This window comes from Mya arenaria, chromosome 7, assembly GCF_026914265.1.
Source record: "Mya arenaria isolate MELC-2E11 chromosome 7, ASM2691426v1".
Lineage (NCBI taxonomy): Eukaryota > Metazoa > Mollusca > Bivalvia > Myida > Myidae > Mya > Mya arenaria.
Window position 1 is genome coordinate 63,569,390 of NC_069128.1, and position 23,527 is coordinate 63,592,916.

The following is a 23,527-nucleotide window of genomic DNA, read 5'->3' on the forward strand; positions in this document are numbered from 1 at the left end:
GGGTTCTCCACCGTGCTTCTGATAAGCGCATATTCCAGTAGCTTCTTAAGATTATGTTTTTCTTAATTGTTAAGTATGAGTATTTTGATTGGACTAAAATTAAAAGCAAAAAAGTTAAAAAAAATCTTAAACTGAAGAAGCGAATGCAATATATTACCTAGACTTCAACAACATGTTACATAATAGTTATCGGTAGGATATTAGGAAGAAATACAGTCAAACCAGTTTTAAGCGACCAGTCAAAACCAAAAACTAGGACAGTGTGGTCTTTGAAAAAGGTGTTCAATTAATGAAGAACGCTTTTATAAGAGCGTTCTAGAATAGTTTCTTTTGGCATTAAGCCACCAGCTGTCATTAATTATCTTCAATACTGTTTGTTAATGACCTTCTAAGAATAAGATACAGTCAACCTGTCTTTAGCGGATCTATTCCCTAAATATGGCACTGTGCATAACAATGGTTATTAAATTCTGAATAAAAGAGCCAGGCGACGATCCTTTTTTCTTGCAAATATGTCAAAGACATGTTCGGCGTTGATATTGCGTTCGCTGTAAATGTTCATCAAACCCAGGCCTGACATTCGCTCAGTTGTCATGGTACTCCTCAAATACGTTTTGACTCGACGCATTGTCGAAAATAAGCGCTCAGTCGTGGCCGTTGCTACTGGCATACACAACAGAACCATGAGGCAGATCCTTATGTTAGGATACGATGCCTCATTAGCTACGTCCAATGCTTTTTCCAGGGTTGAGTAGGGAGCAGGTGAAGTTACAGTCCACTTCGCTGTCCAACGTTGACACTCTCGCTCGAAAGTCGGCTCGTCATCTGGCAGATCTAACATGAACTCCTGGAATATTTCTATCGTTACGGCATGGGTGAGACCGTCGACCTGCAAATAAATCTTTATTGTATTTTCGCACTTATGCCATTTAAATATATGCGTCCAATGATCCGGTGTTTTTTAGATTAAAGGGTTTCATTTGTTTCATTAGGATTTTCTTATTATTGTGGAAACGATCAATAATTATTTAATTTTAATATCTTTAATGCATGCGCATGTAAATGTATTCAGATATTAACCCGTTCACTGGCAGGCAAGTCGTGGACATGCGCGATATTTTTTTCAACTTCCGATTTTGTTTTCTCACACTCCCTCGACCTTTTGGTAATATCATTGTGAAAATATCAAACAACTTGGATCCAAATGAGACGCCATTCGGATCTAAGTTGTTTGAATATATAACGATACTCGGGGTAAGGCAGTGCACGGGTTAAAACCTACATGGTATTACCAATGTAGTTTTATGATTGATGCATTGCAGCACAAACTATTCGTTTTATTCCTTGATTACACTACCTTTGGAGGCAGCAGATACTGTGCCTTGTACCGTCCATTGCCTTTCAACAGCCGTGCGTCTAGATCAACAAGCAAATGATCTACGAACGGCAGGTAAATGTTTGTCTTCCAGTACTGGGAAATGGTCTTTGCTGGGGCGTTCGGTCTGTGAACTTGACGTCCAAATCGCCGTGGGACCGACGGCTCTACATCGACGTCGTGTGCAGTTGATACTGACTTGTCATAAAGCGCATCCCATACGTCGGCATCGTTACGTTTAGCCTAAACAGAAATATATACAGGATGTACTACACAAAAACAACCGTAAACGCATATTTAATAGGTGTAGAAAATGGCAGCCCTGAATATCTACTAGATGAACAAAATGACACCTTGTGTCAGAAGCTGTGTAAATGCTTATTAAAACTATTTGAGAAATATACGATCCGTCATGGGTTTTCTTTGGAGATCAACATTTCTTAAATGGGTCTTGAAATTAACAGCTATTAACCGAGACAATTTGCGAGGTTAATAAATGTCTTTCTCGAGACGAACTTAAGAAATCTGGATCTCAAAAGAAAACGAGTGACGGATTATTGTTATTACCTAAACAGTTTTGTGTATGAAATGCGGTGCGTACGAATTCACTTCGTTTTTTGTTATCACACATGTTCCGTGAATTGTTCTCAAATCGAAGATAAAGAGTATTTATGTGATAAAAGGGCATATCAAAAGTAGATTGAAGGTCTTGCAGGGCACACCACATGCAAAACAAACAGCCACCCAATCAGATCAAGACCAGACGGCACAGAAAGGCGGTGCAACGATGACTCTGCAATGACGAATCTACTCCTCGAGCCGAGATAGTAAACAAACGGTTGTGGATAAGCTAAGAGAAGAATTTCGATAAGGATGTTTTAATAAACCATGCAAGATATATCATAACATTATATAGTACTGACCTTGAAGGGAACTTATACCGGTGAACGTTGTTCCAAGTTGCGGTTAATAGCTCTTTCTTCTCACTGTCGTCTAGTTTTTGCCCGAAAATATCACCGTAAGGCGGATTAAATGTCTGTTCAGTCATTTTTAAAAGTCCCGCCTTGTAAACATCATTCAGATCATTTACCAGGAGGTCAACAGGATCCACACCGATTTGGCAGGTTATGGGAAAATAACGCGTGTATAACTTAAGTTGAGATCTACATCGTGATCACCTTTTTTGCGGAATTTAGGTATTACACTATAAAAACCAACAAACGATAAAATTCTGACGTAATTATTTCTTATACCACCCCAAGCCTTTACTTTTTATTGCATTTTTGGAACTTTTATTTTTTCGCTTTTTTTCTGACGAAGTGTACGCATTGGCGTACTGGCGTATGCCTGGGTACGCGCCTGCTTACCATTAATATTGTATTTGCAATTGTATTAAAATGAACCCAGCCCTTCTGTGCTCGCTCTCTTTGCTAAGTGCATACGTTTAGTTTAACACTGAATGTATATAATTATAATCTTGCATCCATTTTTCTTCTTAATATATGTACATATGAGCGTAGTATAGCAAGAGTGGTATCATGTACATTGTATTTATGTAAAAGCAGTTGTTATATTAAAGGATATCTTGAATAAGAGCTGTAACAATAATTTAAAGTGACAAAAGCCCCCTAAGGGTCATCATGTACAATGGATTATGCAATTTATTATTACTATATCAGTAATAAATCAGGAAAAACTATCATAAATTATAAGCATATGCCGGCTCCAAAGATGGTTGGGTAAGTGAGGAGGAGAGATGCGGTAAAAGATAATGAATGGGTCTTGTACCAAACACATGTGCTAAGTAAGTGTGACCTTCAACTTTTAGGTATGACCGTCGGTCTTGCACGAGTCACATGACCTTTGTTTATCAAACACTTGTGCCAAGCAATTTTAAATTTTCTTTGTTCATGACAAAGATACTACCTTGACACTACCAACGATACAATATATGCAGCATTCCATAATGATAAGCATGTAAGCGTGGCCTTGATCTTTAAGGAAGGGACATGTGTCTTGCATGCCACATGGCGTCCTTACGTACCAGCTCATGTGCCAAGAGTATTTTTTTAAATCCCTCAGCATGGCAAGGTTACAGACAGGGTCTTGCATGTGTGACATTGCATTCATGTACCCAACAATTTATTTTAAAGTCTCGGACACGACCAACTACTAAGTATACTGAATGTGCATTTTAGCAGCGCCGGTTTCATAATGATCAACATTGCAAGAATGGCCTTGACCTTTGAGGTATTGATGTGGGTCTTTTGTCTTTATGTATTGCACACATGTGCAAAGTAATTTTAAATTACCGCCTTACATGACAGGAACAGCCCAGACACAGAAAAACTGACTGATGTACGCGAAGGGCTGACAGTGCAATTTTAATATGCCAACCGCCCTCCTACAGGAGCATAGAAAAGGTTTCCCCGTTATTGTCAAGGACAAATCAGCTTTTGCAGTGTCGATGACAGCTCCACTCTATTTCTTCAAAAAACAACAACTGTTGGGCTTAAAAACTGTCGGACTGTGGAAACTGCCAATAAAAAACGAGAAGAGCTCCACTTGAAAATCACCATTTTATTAACTATTTGTACATTGTATAACAAGTTATTGTCATTACAGTACAGTACATGAATACATACAACATTCAATTGATGAGAAAAATGTATTTCAATCCTGCAAAAGCCTTTAAGAAAATCAGTGATATTCTACAGTGCCTTGTATAAGTCTCAGATTTCTCTGACCTGCTCGGGAGTACCTGGATCTAATGAAATGAAGAAAAATTTTAACAAAATGAATGACAAATAAATTATAAGCAGGCAGATCCATCGTTGGTGGAAGAGTAATTCAATTATGAACAGCTGAAAAAATTACATCTAAATGCAAGCAATTAACATTCAATTGATTGGTTTAAAATGTGGCAAAATATTTTTTTAGGCTGTTGTTTTTTGCTTCTCATGATTTATTTATTAAAATGTTCATTAATTTAATGTACAAAATTTCACTGTTTTGAACAGTTTTCCAATCGTTATTTAATTCATAAAATGATATAAGAAAATATGTATAAGGAAAAAACCCATCAAACATTGAAATCCATAAAGTACAGGAAAACAACAACTGAAGTACACTTAATGGGAGAGAAATTGTCTGTTCGGTGGTAATATTAAACATTTTCAACTAGTTCTCCACAAATATGTTCTTAAACCATAAAAAAGTTTTCAGATTTTTCAAAATATATTAAGTAAAAAAAGTAACAGCAATTCAAAGTCTTGTTACAAAGTGTTAAAGCTTGGCGCCAAAATTTGATATTTGACAATCATGCGACAGGAATCTATTATAAGGATCTTTGCTTTGAAAAAATTTGGAGATGTGGATTTCCCACTTTAAGTCCTTTCGCTTAAGGAAATGATCCAAAAATGTAAGCATTTGGCTATACATTTGTAGATATTACAATTTAAGGTCTTGTTGAATGCATACCCGAAACTTACAACTTTAAAAATAAAAATACCATTCTAACTAAAGCAGAACCCACTACATTTTGCTGTTAAGGATAAAATTGCTCAATATGCAAAATTGAAAAAATTATTGTAAAAATTTAAAACAATATTAAAAATAAATATGCCAGTAATGAATTTCATAAAAAAATAATTGAATAATGGCTTTTAAAATCTTTAATGATTTGTGTGAAATAAACACAAAGGAACGGGGGACATACATGACATTGTAATGTGTAAATGGTAAGATATATACAGCTATTACATATTTACATAATTATACTAAAGAAAAGATAATTAAAAACAATTACTAACTAATATAGTGTGATGGGTAAAAATGCTTTAACCAAAGTTACATATACATACAGTATATTTTACATACGTTACTATGACTATATGAATGCTGACAGTTTTATTTTTATTTTGGTGTTATTTACATAAATATGACTCCTAACTTTAAAAATGATTGGTAGTCCAAAATGTGTCAAAAGATGAATTTTATGTACTTTTGTTACAGTAAAATATCAGAGGTAGAATTTCTGGATTAGAGTATAGTTTAAGCAATCATTCCGAAGACTTAAGGCCGGAATATTGTTAAAACCATGACCAGAGATTAACCAGTATTTGTTTCATTCTGCAATCAACTAAGTGTAGAATAATCCTTTGTGGGGGATACCGTTTTTAGCCGATTTTTGCACTAAAATCTCAACAACGACTGGATAGTTCGAAACTTGGATTTTATTTGTTTGAAACGGAGCAGATATACCAGTATCCAGCTGAAACGATGCAGTGTCTAGCGTGGCAAAAAGTGGTATTCGAGAATAAGGTCCACTAGGAGGTACTAAAGTCATCATACAAACATAACCATACAAAGTAAACACATCAACAATGTACACAATAGATACTAGAAAAAAACAATACTCATTTTAGAACAGGTAAGCAATAGAAAGTGTTTATCTTCAGTCTTCTAAATGGTTAAGTCAGCAAGCCAGGCGCAGCCCAATGCCGACTAATTGTTTAGACGACCAAAATAAATGTTCACTTTCTTAGTGTTCAGTGCGATATGCCATACAAATGCCTTTAAACTAGTCAGAACACACATGTGAGCTTCTAAATAACTCACTTAGTAAAACTGATTAATGACTTAATGAAAATTTGGCAGTTCTGTAATCTAATTCATGGACTTTTGGTTGCCAGAGCCATTCTAAATAATTAATTGTGACTCCGTCATGTCATCCCATTATCAGAGACATGAGCCTAAACACTAAGCATCCGTATGTTGCAGTCACCGACAATACAACAAATCCAAGATGTCACAGTGTTCTCAATACTGATTTAACTCTATGAAACTACAGTCGAAACTTGTTGGCTCGATATCAAAGGGATCAACCAAAATACTTCGAGCCTCGCGAATATCCAGCCAAGCAGGAATGCTTACAAAGAATGAAACAAAATCAGTCCTCACATCCAGTTTGAGCTTACGAGGAAATCAAGCTTAGGGAAATCAAGCCAACGAGTTTTGACTGTAGTACTTAATAAATGGTGATGAAATTTTTATAAAAATGGGAAATGTATACATGGAATATGCACAACAACCGTATAAAATCATACAAAATAACAAGTTTAAAATGCCTACAAAGTATTTCTATTAAAATAGTTTTCGATGTACATGTTTTTCTACATAATCAATAATTTTTAAATTGAATATATACAAAAATTTACAATGAGTATTGAAAATACTTTTAATACCATCATCAAAAGCCTTTTAAAAGACCCAATATATTTTTGTACATGTATCTACCATTATAAAGAGCATGTTTAAAATTACTTTCATTTCTGATGTTATTAAATAAATGCATACACATACATTTTAATTTATTAAAAAAAGACTGGTTAAATATTTTCATAGTTTGTTTCCCTTGAATATTTGAAAAAGTGCTATACTCATTGGAATGATTTTAATTTATCTGAGCATTTACAATTACTGGACATACAGCACAGGACTTTATTCTATGGACAAAGCTATTAAATAAAAAGTTGTTTATAATAATAAGATCAATGACCGATTAATAACAGCGTTTATTGTGCTCATGTCCAACCCAAATCATATAAACACATCAGTTTAAACACAGGCTTGAAGTTATTTTGTGATTGCATTATCTGCGAATGAAACACGGCAGCAGTCAATCATTTTATTGGCATCATTGTACATGTAATTGAATGTCAACCATGGTTTGAAGTAAAGACATTCATGACTTGTTTTGAATCAGTCTGTTGAGTCCCGCACTGACAAATTGATTGTCATAAATAACATGCAAGCATGCTTTTATTACATTTGGGATAAATTTGAAGTGTGCATCTTTAATTTTAATTAATTTAAACCGATTTATTTTACAATGCTTGTTAAACAAGTTATTACATCATAGGTCTTGTGTTGTAGGGGAAACAAGAGTTCCCGCAAGAAACCTTCCTGTCCAGCTCTGTGACCACAAACCAAACTGAGATGGCGCCTAGGCCGGGAATCAATCCCGGGTCACCAAGGTGAGAAGCAAGTGCGCTAACCACTGCGCAAACCGGACAATCAAACCAGTGCAGCGTTTACCTTCAATGCAGTTACAGCGGATCAATTTATTTTTTTAACAGTTCATGGTAGTTTAAATAGAAAGAAAATAACAGTCTTATTTTGTAGTCGAGTGATCAAACAATAATGAAAATTTCTTATAAGCTTGGTCAACAGAATAAAGACCACACATGTAACTATAAAACTAAGAACACAGTAAAAACAAAATGTAAACAACTAACTCTACTTTAAACACTGAGGTCACAACCATGATTAATCTATTTCTATGTATTTCCACTTGGAACCACTATAAAAAAACACTCCAAGTAGTTTTCACAAACAAATGAGTACAACATTGAAATCTCACACCTACATGACTTTACATGATCAAATTTCATCCATTGCCGAATATCAATCCCTGTTAAGAGAAGCTGACTTTCATATACTTCCATACAGGTTTTGTATTACATTTCTTCCATGAAACTTTTAGTGTTCAAAATTATATTTTTTCCAATGTGAATGCAGTATTTTCAAATTTGTGGACCATTTTATTTGGTAAATCTGCAGTTAGCTTTAATCAAGTCAATTCGTAGCATTAAATAGAGGCCGAATCAGTAGACAAAATATAATTTATAACACTTAGTTGGTTAAAGGATTATTAGTATGCATTTACAAAATATATGGGTCTGTGACACTCCACGCCAATTTATCTTTGGTAAACGCATGATAATAACCCTTAACCATTATTACAAATCCTGACTGAATTAACAAAGTTAAGCTAAACATTTGTTTATATCTATATATATCTTCATTTTCTAACATGGGTCTGAATCTCTCATTTTTTTCTTTTTGAAAACGTAAATGTGTTACAACTATCAAATCTTAATGCTTTAAGTCTATTTTGCATTTGAAGTCGCTCAGTTAATGAAGTTCCATTAATGGTACATGTACATACATAACACCAACAGTGACTAATTTCACAGAGTTATAATTGTTTTACATGAAAAAATCATGTAAACAATGCACATAAAAAGCGTTAATTTAGGCCACAGTTAATAAATAGCTTGTTTGGCGTTACCCTAAACACAGTTTTATGTATTGTTGGGTTGCTTAGGTGTTTTCTTTGTTTTGTTTCTTTACATCTATACTCCTAAATTCGGTTATGAGAATAAAATAAACAAGAGGCCCATGAGGGCCCCATGCTCTGCTTGCATGGCTCTTATGGTCATTTTCAATCTAGAGTATGTATGTATGAGAAAGAGACAACATACTGATAGTTCACAAAGGGAAGGAAGAGAACCAACCACACACAGTCTTTACAGGTTGTCTCTCGTAAGTCTTTAACGAAGCGAAGGAAGTAAAAAAAAAGATAAAACCAACTAAAGTGACTGAATACAGGTTGTGTCCCTTAGACTGTAATTTTTTAATTTGATACAATAGCAATTCTGATAATTTCGTGAGATATAATCCAGTAATGCATGGGCCTACCTGCCTGATTTAAGAAAGGAACCAAGCTCTCATGGCTATCTAACTATTGTACAAATTTGATTAAGATACTATTAAAACTATTAAGACTTTACCCCCATTCACAAGCAATTGTTTACAGACACATGCACGGATGACGGACACCGCGCCATGGCATAAGCTCTTCTGGCCTTTGGCTATTAGAGCTAAAAATGACCACTTGCGATGCTAATAAAAAATTCAGGTCATGGATACGGAAACCAAACAAACCATTTGATTAATTGTGGCCTAATGTATTCTTAGCACAATGACAGTTAATTATAATTCGAACAAAGTCCTCACACTCTCAGATTAGGATAAAGGTCAATTCGATCAAAATCCTCAAGCATTGGGATCAGGATAAAGTTCCCCACCATCTGCGCCCTGTGACGTAACATTATCTCCACCATTTGCCTTCATGCTCCCATCAATTTCTTCCATCTCAACAGCCAGGTGGTGGCGATCTATTTCTTGTAACTCATGGCGACTGAGGTGCGCCACACAGGCAGCACCAAAACTGTCTCCCAGAACGTTTACGCTCGTCCTTAGCCGGTCACTAAAATAGAACATGGGAGTTATTTCAATCCTCTTTAAACAAGAAACATAACCCTCAAAATAATGATGTCACCTGCATTAACTTGTTACCAAATCTTTGAAAATTTACCCAATATGAGATTTACTGATAACTTTAACCATATTTAGAGGGACAAACAAAGAAGCAGCAAGAATAACGAAACCAAAATAGTAGATTGATGTTTCGTTATTTTACTATTAACATGCAATAACGAAATTCAGGGGAGACAAATCTTTTACAAAACTTTAAAACTACTCACAGGAACCAGTCGACAGCAAGGATAATGCTGACATCCTCTACAGGGAGTCCGACGGAGGTTAGCACCATCAACATTGTCACGAGGCCCGCACTTGGAATAGCTGCTGCGCCTATAGCTGCACATGTGGCTGTCAAGCTGAAAAGCATTACAGGATTAGCAAAAGATATAGCGAGCATATAATCATATCTGAGGCAGTATTCAATATAATTTTTATCCTTATCTTTAGATATGCCTCAGTGATTCCATTCGGTCTATTGGCCAGTTATTTTTACAGTCCAATCAAAACACTCGGATTCTAATGTTAAACTTAAGTAGATCTAATATGGTAAATGAATACGACCCCTGATGCAATCATCTATAAGGAAAGTGTTGACATAAGAATGAACCTTTCTATTTTATACCTGTTAAATTTCTGTCTAAAACAATGCATGATAGAAACTCAAAATATGGAAACTGATAAAAATGCATACTAAGTAATAGTGATGAAACAATAATCGAGTACAATCAATTAATTGTCGCTGACAATGCTATGTCGGCGACTATCGATAGTGGTTGTCCAAAATCAATGTCGCTAATGCTACTTCCGGTAACTACGTATTTTATGGTTGTGGTAAATGTTGAGTAAATGTCAATTTTTGTTTCCGGTAAATTCTCGTTGAAGTCATTTTTACATGGGAGGTCACTCTCTTACACACAAATGCGGTGCATGTAAACACTTTTGCGTAAGAACTCTCCCAAAATTACAAACTGTATTTAATTTGTTTATATATTTTCTAAAACCTTCTTCAATAACCTGTCTCTATGGTGTAGTGTGTCCGGTCTTACCAGTGATCCCGGCTCGATGCATTCTGTTTTTAAAACCTTTTTAGTATCGTTTGTAATTCATTAATTTACTTTTTTTGTGAAAGTTTTATGAAATTAAGATTTTCTAATGAAATGTTCAAAATAGCAGTTTATTGAATGTTAAGCTGGTTCACAAATATTTAATATGCTTTTACATGGATAATACCCTAATATAACTTACTTGACGGGGTGTGCATCAATTCGCAATTAATGTGCAATTATTAGTATTTGTTGTGTTGTTATGTTTTCGTTGAGATATAAAAGACAGAAAAAGGTTATGGAAATTTACATACTGTTGCAAATGGCATGACTATAGCATCACACGTACTGATCTCAGGTTTAACCATTTAAATGATCATGATGATACTATGTATAAAGAATGTATTGCTTACTGATATCATGAACTTTCGATTATTGTCCGATAGTAAATCGAAATGCTTGGTCTGATTCGATTCGATTATCGATAGCAAATGGAGTCCGATTTTCAAACACTAATAAGTAATGGGTTATTAGATTACGTATCTCAAAGTGGCATAGTATGCATACACAAATCTACTTCTATAATAACCAACGGACGTAATAGTTCATTTATGTTAGAAAGAAAGAAATATTACGTTTGTCATCAAAATTAAATGCTTTTGTAAAGGGAATTAATTTTTTTTTATTAAGAAACATACATAAAGGGATAAGCATTTTTTTTTATAATATGTTAGTCAGTTCATCACTGGGAAGCTATCACTTCTTGTTGCTTGCATCAAGATGAACTTTATGACTTAAGGCAAAGAAATGGATTTGATACCAACCCACAGATCACCAACGAACATCTTATTCCCTAAGTATCAGGCTTAAAACATGCAATGGAAGGTTGTAGCAGATATACATTTTGCCTGTATTTACTGTACACAAAATTAAACTACATTTTGTATCGTTTAAATACCTAAATAGATAAAAATTAGTATTCTTGTGTTGAATGTGTTCAAACAAATAACACTTCTTCATTCTTAAAGCCTTAAAATTAAAGCAGTGTATTTTCCACTTCATCACGCTTAAACATTGGGCTGATTGTTCAGAACAATGCTAAAGTTAACAACATTGTTAAACTTATCTTTGTTAACTTTCAAATCGTTACTGCTCTGTAAGTTGAATGGATAAACTTATTATATGCAGTAGTGGAAACAATCTTTAAGACAGCTGTACAACTCTTTGATGTCTATAAGTTAACAACGATGTCGTTAATCATGTTGTTAACTTTATCAAAGTTCTGAAAATTTGGGCCAATTAAGTAATAAAAAAGAAATCCAAGACAAAAACACAAATTACCATGAATCATTGTGTATGAGACAAACTTTTTCCCCCAGAATTCCCATAAATAAAATGCCTGCGTTTTGTAATATATAGTATTAGGCTTTTGACATTGGGATGACTGATTTAAAATGTTGTTTATTTATTATTTAATGCAGCACTGCAATTAACTATTTATGTGCTTTGTACCATTGTTGTTTCAATATATTTTATCATTTAGGTACATGTGCTGTACTACTTAATAACCCTTGCCATTATTATGATTCAATAAAATAGGGTCCTATACACAATGTTTTATGGTAGTATTGGTAGTCCACATATCCCTGGCCTACATACCTGACAGTGAGTATTTGCCCGAAGGAGAGTTCAATGCCGTTCATCTGAGCGATGAAGATCGGGGCAACTGCCTCGTAAAGGGCTGTCCCGTCCATGTTGATTGTGGCTCCTACTGGCAGAACAAATCGTGTGACACGCTTGTCAATATTCATGTTGTCTTCAAGACACTTGAATGTCACTGGCAGTGTTGCCGAGCTAGGGAAATGGAAAACATTGTATATTATAATTTAAGTGACTGGAGTTTCTATGCATAGTGAACAGTCTTGAGTGTTTTCTCCAGGATTGACAAAGTGAACATGGTATTTTTTTCTTAAAAAAGGGCACATTCGTAACACGTTATTTATTACACCCTCCTGAAAGGGCACCTTGGACATCTATTAGGTCATCCTTCAAGCTTAAGTATTTTGAAAAAATTACCTTTAATACCCTTAAAACAGCAATAAACTACAGTTTTTGAAATAACTTTCTCAATTGAAAAAAAATAATTCTGATTGCGACCATTACTTTAGGCAGCATGGTGCATGTCCAGCAGTCAAAACTACTAGACTCTCCCAATGTCTATGTGATTGAGGCTTCAATGTGTCAAAGCACATTTTCAGAAATCAATTTTTGGTGTACTTGTACTGTGGTAATATGTTAACATTCTTTTATTTACATGAAACTTTAAGTAAATAATATCTTATTTGAAAATAGTAATGATCACGGAGAAAAAATAAAAAAAATAAAAAAAAATATTAAAAACTTCAGCTATCACTGGATGTTATTAATATCCCAACATCTCCATCCTCATTGTAATTTAAAGTACCCGTATCACTGAGAGTTATCTATGCTTGATGAATGATCTTTGATGTCGGCCAGAATGCATCAATTAAGTTAATGGTTCTAAGCTCTATCATATAAAAATTAGAACTATAACATCTGTGAAATAAGGCATGAAATTTTCGTTGTAGTTTATACAGCATAGCAGTTTTTTTATTAAGTTGACCTCAAAAACAAAAAAAGTAATGGAAAGAAGTAAAAAGAAACAGTATTAAAATAATCGAAGGGCAATAAGTTGTAACTCTAAAAATACCATACACAAATAGTGTTTCTTTTGCACAGCACTTCTCATCAACACTGTCAGTATGTGTATGAAGTTTGAAGTCAATACCTCATAAATATATGCACTCATGGAGGAAAATACAGTTGTCCCGATGTCCCAGGACAGATGGACGGACCCACCTACTGACGGACGTACATATGGGACAAAGTGATTCCTATACAGCCCCCATCACCAAGTGGTGGGCATATTAATATAACCATGCAATTAATTATCATGGCATAATATTTTAATCTGAGATATTAAGTATCATTCAAATCCAGTGCGTGTACACCATGTGATAAGTTGCGCCATATTAATGCTACGTCGGACCGAAATATTTCGCTATGTTTCATTTAAAATGGTGAAGAAATAATAAAATTATCTTTGTTTAAAGTCTTCGTTTGAAAAAGAAATGTTGCCTTCTGACGTAGCATTTATGACGTAATTTATCACGTGGTATACAAACACTGCAACCAGAATTAATATTATTATTAAAACAAACAAGACCCCACCAATACCTAGATGCTGTAGCAAGGGCAGTAATCCAAGCCTGAAACACAGCTTGGAACAGCTTGAGTGGGTTTTTCCTGCAGATGATGAAGTAGGTGAGTGGGAGCGAGACGCAGGCATGAACCACGAGGCCCGATACAACAGTGACAATGTAGAGTCCCAGGCGTGCGGCCACCGCTCCGATGTCCTCGAGCTCCAGAATCTTTCCGCAGATAAGGAACATGATACCCACAGGGGAATACCTATAAGGAATACACATGTGTTTAATTTTTTAAAGGGACTAGACACCAGATGGTTAAAAAATTGGCAAATACAGTATTTCCTGAAAACAAGACTCGACTTGTCAATACAAGCTAGTATGAGGCCAATGATATATCATTTTACACGATTAAGATCATAGATTGTCGCTGTCTCAGCTGAATTGACCCGTTTAAAAGAAGCGCATAATGGTTTCCCAGTTAATAGTGTGTACATTTAGCATGTGGAAGTCACATGATTAGTACAGATAAATATACCAATGCTTTTTTTTAAAATGAACTGGGATTTATGTGGCAAACAAACTAAATAAATTTTCAAATTGGAAAAAATACACGAAAAACTTTAAAAGCTACGTGTCGTAAGCAATGTGATACATCAGTAATCAAGATTCAATGTGTTATACAGAACGATATCATTTTCATGCTAGTTTTTGACAAATTTTTTTTTACCTGCAGTAGTATAATCTTAGGGGGTAGTGAAAGTTCTCGTATGTCTTATCAAATTATACTTCTTTTTATCAATCCTTTTACATTTCTCAAAATAAGGTGTTCATGCAGAGCTAGTAAATGGGATTAAGAAGTTTACATACATTTAATTGGAAGTGAAATATTTATATGTATTGTTTAACTCAATCAATCAATAAATATCCTTTTATTAATATTCAATCTGGTATTTTTGGCCCAAATGACGTCCTAGGGTGGTATTCAATATGCAACTTAAGTTAATCTTATGGTCATATTTCATTGACTTCATTCACTCTATTGGACAGTATTAACAAGTAATCTGATTAGCTACAGCATTCTAAGATCCAATTAAGACCAATATTGAATACCATCCCAGAATACTCAAATCAGCTTTTATTTGAGAATGAAAATGTTCAGTGTGTGATATTATCATTTTTTCTTACCACATGACCAGCATGATAAGTTTCATGACGATGTCGTTGAGAATGTTAAAGAAGTTGATCATTGGCTGACCCTCCGCTCCCATCTTGCTCAGGTAGATGGAAAACCCAACGCAGAAACAGATTAAACCTGAAATGTAATTGGAGATTTCTTTTTAATTTGGTGATTTGAATTTAACCTGCCTTGCTGTATTCCATTAAATTACCTTATAAATTTGGATTGTTTGTACACTAATGTTGGCGGTAAATCGACACCTAGTATGCTAGCCGTGAATTATATGTGAATTATATGTTACGAGGATGTCAAACTTGTGTTCAGTAAATAATTTTGACATTCAAAAAATGTCCTTTTAAGTCAAACTCATGTTTAGTATAGGTTTTACATTGAATAAATGTCATTTTCACTAACTGTGGTTTACATATAATTATGTCTCCCATTTTAGACTGTCATGACTAGCCCCTTATTTAGGGGCAATATATTAATACTTAAGGGGGACACTCTTCAGACAGTATTAATTTAGAATATCAATTATCTCCTCTTAATGAAGTTTTTCATTATTTATAAAAAAAAATATTTTTTGGAATTCAGTCTGAACTGCTTTTTGGATAACATCCAAATACGTTTGGATTTGATTTGCCAGACATGATAGCCACTATAACACATTAGAGTGCTTCCAATTGTGTTATACAGACCAAGGGTGGTATTCAATATGCAACTGGTCATACATCATTGACTCCATTCACTCTATAGATAAGTTATTTTTAGCGAGCAATCCGATTAGCTGCATTGTTCATAGATCCAGTTAAGGCCAGGATTGAACTCCCCCCCCACCCCACAAGTCATGGAACTAATAAGTTTAATATTTAGTGGCGGATCCTTGGTCAAATGGAAACACACTTGAATGCCCATCCAGGGGTGGCAGGTTTGATTTGCCCCCCCCCCCCCCACAAAACTAATTAACATTATGGTGTCAAAAATATCATGTTAACTAAAATTCTGATAGACTAGCAGATTAGATTAGATATCCAGGAAAATCAAAATGAAGCCCGATGCATCGGCACAACTTAAGTGTTATATTTCTGTTAAAAGCTATGATTATGAAAACAACACTTATCAGGGAAATTGACGCCAACGCACGGCTTAATTTGAGAGTTACATAAATATTCTCAACTAGCCATAAAGGAAAACTTGTCATTACCAGGAACATTGAAACCAAGGTATCTGATCAGTGTTTAAGAGTCATATTTCTACTAGCAGCCATTTAATATAAAAATGGTCCTTACTGAAGACATTAATGCTATTAATTGCAAAATTTCGGAGTCATATTTCCTTCAGAAGCCATTACAAAATGCGTCCTTTACCGATGGTATTTATGCCAGTTGCATCATCAATATATAAAAGTTACCGTAAAGGTCCTATTAAACGCACCGGATGTGAAAATGTTTTGTAAATAAGAACCATTTTTCCCTATAATAGTAAACTTTTTAAATTCACTTCAAATAATAATTATTTGTCATGTATATAGTCAAAAATAAGAAAAACTGACTACGCTTTTAACAATTATGGATCAGTTTACGCTGCTACGTTGCTGTTTACAAGCTCTGGTGTGTAAATTTATAAAATGGTCCACTGAACACGTTGCTTCAATATATCAATACACAACTTTTTGGCAAGAATGTGGAATGTCTGTTTCCTCGTAACAAATGGAAAATGTATCTATACTCAAGATGAAAAGCACTAATTTGATTTAATAATCGTCAATAAATATTCCAGAACATCGGAGTTTGAGTTTGTTTTTTTTAGTATAAAATTGAACTCAAATTTATTCCTTTTCTACTTACATTGGTGGAACATAAAAGCAATACTTAGAATAGTTGTCTACTTTTATCTTACTACATAATCACTTTTATTGTATGGGTTTACTGTACATGCAGGGGGGGGGGGGGTTTAGAGTTCAGATATGCTTTGTTCATGTCGCAGAATCGTAAAATAGACCCACAAAAAGACCCCAGGCCTGTCGTATCAGAGCATGAACGTTGAATAGGACATTTATGGTATACTATTACTAATGTGCATCACAACAAGAATAATGAAGCCAAGACATAATCAGCATTTAAAGAAGAGTTATATTTTTATCAGAAGCCAAATTCAGCCATAAAAGAACATTAATGTCACTTGTGTCATCAATTTTTCGAGATTATACTTCTGTTAGAAGATATTATGATAATGCCGCCTTACCGAGGACGTTAATGCCATTCCCCAACTGCAGTCCCTTCTTCTCAACTTCAATCGTATACTCAACAATCACATTCGTCACATTTCCAATGGGGCTCAAGGTCACGTTTAGGGGCAGACCCGTAGTCGTATTCACCATGAGGGTTGTGCCAGCAACAACGTCAGTAACGTTGATCTGCTCGATACGTTTTCTGTGCTCTGTGACATTTTTATACTCAGTTTTCACATGCTGAAACATGGCCTGGGCCAGGTTGTCTGGGAAAAAGTTTCTGAAATTAACAAAGAGTAAAAATAGGGAAACAGCAATCTAGTTTTATTTTATAAATATATCAGTTTCAACCATGGTGGTAGTTTCTGTCAGAGCATCCTCGGCACGCAAGCATATGCATAACATATGTATGATACCATGGGGTGAAAAACACTGTACTAATGAATAATAAATGCCGTGAAATTCAGCTGCTTGATAAACCGCATGAGACACACTTTATACTGTAAGGAAATGGCCAAGAGCTACTGATGAAATCTCAGATTTAAATGATCTAATGAGATCGCAGCTTTCAAAACGTTTTAGACAGGACATTAAATATTTTGTCAAATTTGCCGATATCTCTTTACAACGAAGATTTTTTCCATTTGTAAACAGTTATTTCATTGTTCGGAAAATGCTTGTGAATATTCAAGCTTTATGAAGTGTCGGTAGCCAATTTGCCCAGAGTATCATTTATGTAATGAATTTGCTGGGGTGCTGAGGAAGCAGTTGCAAATGGTGGAAAAAGTTTTATATATATGTACTTATCACAATTATAAATGATGTCACCATCATGAAATACGTCATTATATGTTTTTCATATATAACTAGTGAAATAACTATCCAAAAAGTGTAACGTTATGTCATTTATAAATAGCATTGAAAATGGCCGCGCTATATATAAATAACGATTGATGTATTTAGCAAGTTGTAAATTGGCACATAATTCAAAAACTCATTTTCTAAAAGCCAAGCCAAGGCTTAATTTATTTATCAAATTTAGAAAACTTGTTTATCAAATTCTATATAAAAAGACCACTCGAGTGAGATCCTCTATGGACATTATATAACATCGGAATAAAACCTACATGTTTAGCCAATGAAATAGCAGATTTGCAGAGTTCTAAAGGCTTAATTATTAAGAATTTCAACTGTTAAAGGGCCCACTACTGCAACTCATCCAATACAGTCTCCCTGCGTCAGATTTTGCGTTAAAAATGTGTCAGTCAATGAGGTAGAATTCTCAGACAGTAAGATGACCTGAAGTAATATTTTAATGATAAAGAAGGGCTCATTCGCTAAGCTCACTCTGCCCATTCTTAATCATTAAAATGTTACTTCATGTCATCTAACTATAACAAAATTATTCACTATTTATACATTATATTTTTCCATCTCTGACTAATACTGCCATTAATAGTTCAAATATAAGTGGGGCATGCTTTTTATCATAAAATTTTCCCAAAATGACATCACCTGATATTATATCATGATATTGCATACATAGATATGAATAAATCTGTAAAAAAAAACTTCATTATTATTCAAGGGCACGCTCTGTCACTTCTACTACATCCTGCCACAACATGTTATTTTCAAGCAAGAAACAAACGTATGACTACTTTAGGTCCAGACTTGCAAATTACCTAACATAAGATTATGATGGAAGTGTTCACCATGCATCATACTCATTTCATAATTACTGTCTCTAGGTACATTGTTTATTTACAGTTGTATGAAATTACAACCTTCTTATAGATTTTCTAAGTGGCCTACTCTTACACAAAATGTTGTAAGATACCAAGAGAACTAAGATACTTCAAAGTTATACCAGGAAACGTATTGAAGGAAATCTAGTATCCTCCCTAAAAATTTCCAATGAACATTTGAAGTCAATAACTTATGATAGTGCAAATTCCGCATAAGTTTCCCCCAACTGTTTTAGACAAAAACTAGAGCTGTCACAGGAGTGACGAATACCCCCAAATGCCGCCTGGACACAGGAATGGCAAACCATTCCTATGAAAAGAGGCCATAACTCCAAGGTAACTGCACATTGCATCTTCTTTTATCATGCATGTATTGTTTGTCAGGAAACCGTTTTTCTATTTTCGTAACAGTGCACAAAAACCTTTACTCCACTGGCCCCATTTTTAATCACAAGCATTGTCTTCACAGAGGCTGCCTATACAGCAAGTTTCATCACAATATCTCATGCCCAATTAAAGTATGAAGCAGAAACCATTTTTCTATTTTTAGTAACAGTGACCTTGACCTTGGCCCCACCGGCCCCAATATCGAACTTGACCTGTATCTTCTGATGTTACACCTGTGTACCAAATTTTTTTCAAATCTGTCAAGCCTTTCATGAGTTATCGTCCGGAAACCGTTTTTCTATTTTTAGTAACAGTGACCTTGACCTTGGCCCCACCAGCCCCAATATCGAACTTGACCTGTATCTTCTGATGTTACACCTGTGTACCAAAAAATTTTCAAATTTGTCTAGCCTTTCATGAGTTATCGTCCGGAAACCATTTTTCTATTTTTAGTAACAGTGACCTTGACCTTGGCCCCACCAGCCCCAATATCGAACTTGACCTGTATCTTCTGATGTTACACCTGTGTACCAAAATTTTTTCAAATCTGTCAAGCCTTTCATGAGTTATCGTCCAGAAACTGTTTTTCTATTTTTAGTAACAGTGACCTTGACCTTGGCCCCATCAGCCTCAATATCGAACTTAACCTGTATCTTCTGATGTTACACCTGTGTACCAAAAAATTTTCAAATCTGTCAAGCCTTTCATGTGTTATCGTCCGGAAACCGTTTTTCTATTTTTAGTAACAGTGACCTTGACCTTGGTCCCACCAGCCCCAATATCGAACTTGACCTGTATCTTCTGATGTTACACCTGTGTACCAAAATTTTTTCAAATCTGTCAAGCCTTTCATGAGTTATCGTCCGGAAACCATGAAAACCAACAGACCGACCGACCGACCGACAAGCTCACTCCTATATACCCCCTCAAACTTCGTTTGTGGGGGTATAATCACCAAAATATTAGTGTGGGAGGCCCAAAATCCCCCTTGCCATGTTTAGCGCCTATGTAGGGGCACCTGGGGAAGGGGCCTCATACCCAATGGCGCACCATTTAAGTGGGCCCCCTGCTATGTTAAATCCTTGATCCGCCCTGATTGACCTACAGACTTAGAAGAACCCGGGTCTTGTGTCTCGGTATCCACTCTGTCAAGTTAACTATTTCTGTACAGATATTTCACTGACAAGTGACAACACTTGAGATGTTCTTATATCTTTTCCAAACTATATCTATGTAACTCTAAGGGGTTATTTTTGGTCTTCTTAATACAATTACGGTAGCCTGCTGATCTGACACAAAAATCTTTGTATAAATTGCACACAATGCCTCTTGACTAGCTGACATGTATGCACTAGCCTCTCAACAGCCCTCTTAAAGATGCACTTTTACTTAACTACTCTCAAATAATGTACTTCAAATAAAACAATTGTTTTTCTTTACCGAAAAGGATGAATAAATATCGAAAACAATGATTCTTATGAAAGATACCGTGTTTACACTTGAAAGAAAGGTGCAGAAAACACGGTATTTCTACCTTATGAGACAATAGTTCATCACTGTAAATCTTTTAGGGATCACCAGTCATTTAAAATTTATGCGTTTTAACCCATTAAATACACGGGTACGATCGTGTTATCAGTAATTAATATTTTCCATAAATTCATTACTAAGTAAGTAGTTCAAAGTTTAACACTCAAATTTTAAGTTTGTTATACATGTTTATGTATTGATTTTATTAATAAGAGTGTCACTTTAATAAAGCCAAAATTAATAATTTTTGGTTGTCAGAACTCTTTTTAAATGTTTAAATATGAATCTGTCCAGCAATCCCATTGGCAAAGGCATGAGCATGAACACCAAATAATAATTATATAAGTCTGGCCTAATGTAAAAATAGCAAGGAACAATTTGTTGCTGGAAGAAAGAGTAATGGATTTTCTACTCCCTCAGTTAATCTCATCTGTGTTATTTTGTTACCACTACTACATCAAAGAATCAGTGTCAACGCAAGCTGCGCGTGGACAGATCCGTCAGTTCCTCTAAAGAGCCACAATATAGGTTGATTCCAAAAATAATTAATTTTATTTTATGCAGTATCATGTTTTACTCTTTTAATCTTCAGTGTGTGTATACCACGTGATAAATTACGTCATATGTGCTACGTCGGAAGGCAATATTTTGCTTAAAATAAAGACTAAAATCAAAGGTAACTTTTCGCTTACTTCACCATTTTAAATGAAACATAGGCCAGTCTATGCCGCTTAAAGAGCCCCACCTTTGTTTTATAACCAGAGTTTGATAAGGTGATACGTTTCATCAAACACTTCGACAAACCTGTTTCTAAAACAATGTTTTGACAGTGCTCCGTCAGACAGTATCATGAAAAGGTTAATGTGGAAGTATTATAAGAAACTTAACTCTCAATCAAAATTTGGTAAAAGACCAAAGGCAGGGCTCCGTAAGCGGCATAGACTGCGCTATGTTTTATTGAAAATGGTAAAGAAAATGAAAAATTATCATTGTTTTAAGTCTTCAATCGAAGCAAAATATTGCCTTCCGACATAGCATTTATGACACAATTTATCACGTGGTAAACACACTGATCTTGATGATAAAAACAAACAAAAGGGCCATGATGGCCCTCATGCTCACCTGATTGGACAAATTATTATTATTATTAACTGTAAATGAGTTTAAAACATAATAATGCATTAGCATTAGAAAAAAAAAATTGCATCAACTTGTCGTATATTGTGTGCCTTTAAAATTCTCAGTGGATTTTTTGGGGGGGTAAGACCATTTTCTTAAGGATTTGTTTTGCAACATATTTCAATTTACATTAAGATTTTTTCTATACTTCTATGCTTTAGTTCAAAATTCTGTTCTTGTCTCTTGTGGGACATTCAAAATATTAGTGTAGATAAATTCCTTCCTAAAATATAATAAATGCAATGCACGAAAACATGAAACCTCATGAAAGTAAAGTTATCAACTGAATATCATGATCATCGTCCAGAGAAAAAAGAATGATCCTTTTTATGAAAGTGTCTGTCTGTGAAAGTATAGTTATCAACTGAACATCATGATCATCATCCAGAGCAAAAGAATGATCCTTTTTCTAAAAGTGTCTGTCCGTAAAAGTAAAGTTATCAACTGAACATCATGATCATCATCCAGAGCAAAAGAATGATCCTTTTTCTGAAAGTGTCTGTCCGTAAAAGTAAAGTTATCAACTGAACATCATGATCGTCATCCAGAGCAAAAGAATGATCCTTTCTCTAAAAGTGTCTGTCCGTGAAAGTAAAGTTATCAACTGAACATCATGATCGTCATCCAGAGCAAAAGAATGATCCTTTTTCTAAAAGTGTCTGTCCGTAAAAGTAAAGTTATCAACTGAACATCATGATCGTCATCCAGAGCAAAAGAATGATCCTTTCTCTAAAAGTGTCTGTCCGTGAAAGTAAAGTTATCAACTGAACATCATGATCGTCATCCAGAGACAAAAGAACGATCCTTTCCTGAAAGTGTCTGTGGAAATCAAGTTACCTTAAATTGCTACAATCAGGGGAGAGCTAATGTCCTATCAATAATGGAACAATTACTTACTCCCAGAAATGCCTTGTCAGTCAAACTACAGACATATTGACAGTACGACGCTTCGTAAAATTGAATTGACGGTTCCTCTGAGGGGAATTAACTAAATTAAGCTATCACGAAGATTGACATTTGTGAGCAAAAGCAGTTAAAATTTCATCACAGTTTTATTGCAACTAAAATAATTGACTACAGGTTTTGAAAGTTTTCCCTCGATTTCGAAATGTTAATGATCCCAAAACCCAGTTCCATTTCTGCAAAATGCGCCACGTAAGGGAATGTTATTATTTGCTGACATAAAATATTAAGTACAATACCATTAATAGTACCCATCGAAAATCTTGTACAATTCCAGAAGCCATCTTAATAGAATCTAACTGTTTTCAAGAGAAGTTTCAGCCTTCAATAAACTATTTAAACACAGATGATTCTGATGCTGTAAAAAATTACATCAAGAATATGACAAAACTTCTTTAAACACTGACGATGCTGATGATGATAAGAACGACATCGAAAATAATTATGACACAACTTCTTTGATAAATAGAGGAGCTAACAAGAATGATAAAAC

At 34.8% G+C, this 23,527-nt stretch overlaps 1 protein-coding gene and 1 long non-coding RNA gene across 4 annotated transcripts in view; both read right to left on the minus strand.

The window, feature by feature from the left end:
• Positions 1-106: 106 nt before the first annotated feature.
• LOC128241868 (uncharacterized) lies at positions 107-2,431 on the minus strand. The gene is made up of 2 exons (XR_008262495.1): positions 1,358-2,431; positions 107-889 (listed from the first exon to the last, which is right to left on the minus strand). It is a non-coding gene; the product is annotated as an uncharacterized LOC128241868 (long non-coding RNA).
• A 1,506-nt stretch (positions 2,432-3,937) lies between these two features.
• LOC128240567 (excitatory amino acid transporter 2-like) overlaps positions 3,938-23,527 on the minus strand; it is a 50,195-nt gene continuing 30,605 nt past the window's right edge. For all 3 annotated transcript variants that reach the window (XM_052957256.1, XM_052957257.1, XM_052957258.1), the window contains 6 exons: positions 17,242-17,507; positions 15,006-15,132; positions 13,849-14,082; positions 12,250-12,444; positions 9,769-9,903; positions 3,938-9,491 (listed from right to left, as the gene is read on the minus strand). In XM_052957256.1, coding sequence (XP_052813216.1) covers positions 9,278-9,491; positions 9,769-9,903; positions 12,250-12,444; positions 13,849-14,082; positions 15,006-15,132; positions 17,242-17,507 — 1,171 coding nt within the window. In that variant the 3' untranslated portion in view covers positions 3,938-9,277. The remainder of the gene's footprint in view (positions 9,492-9,768; positions 9,904-12,249; positions 12,445-13,848; positions 14,083-15,005; positions 15,133-17,241; positions 17,508-23,527) is intronic.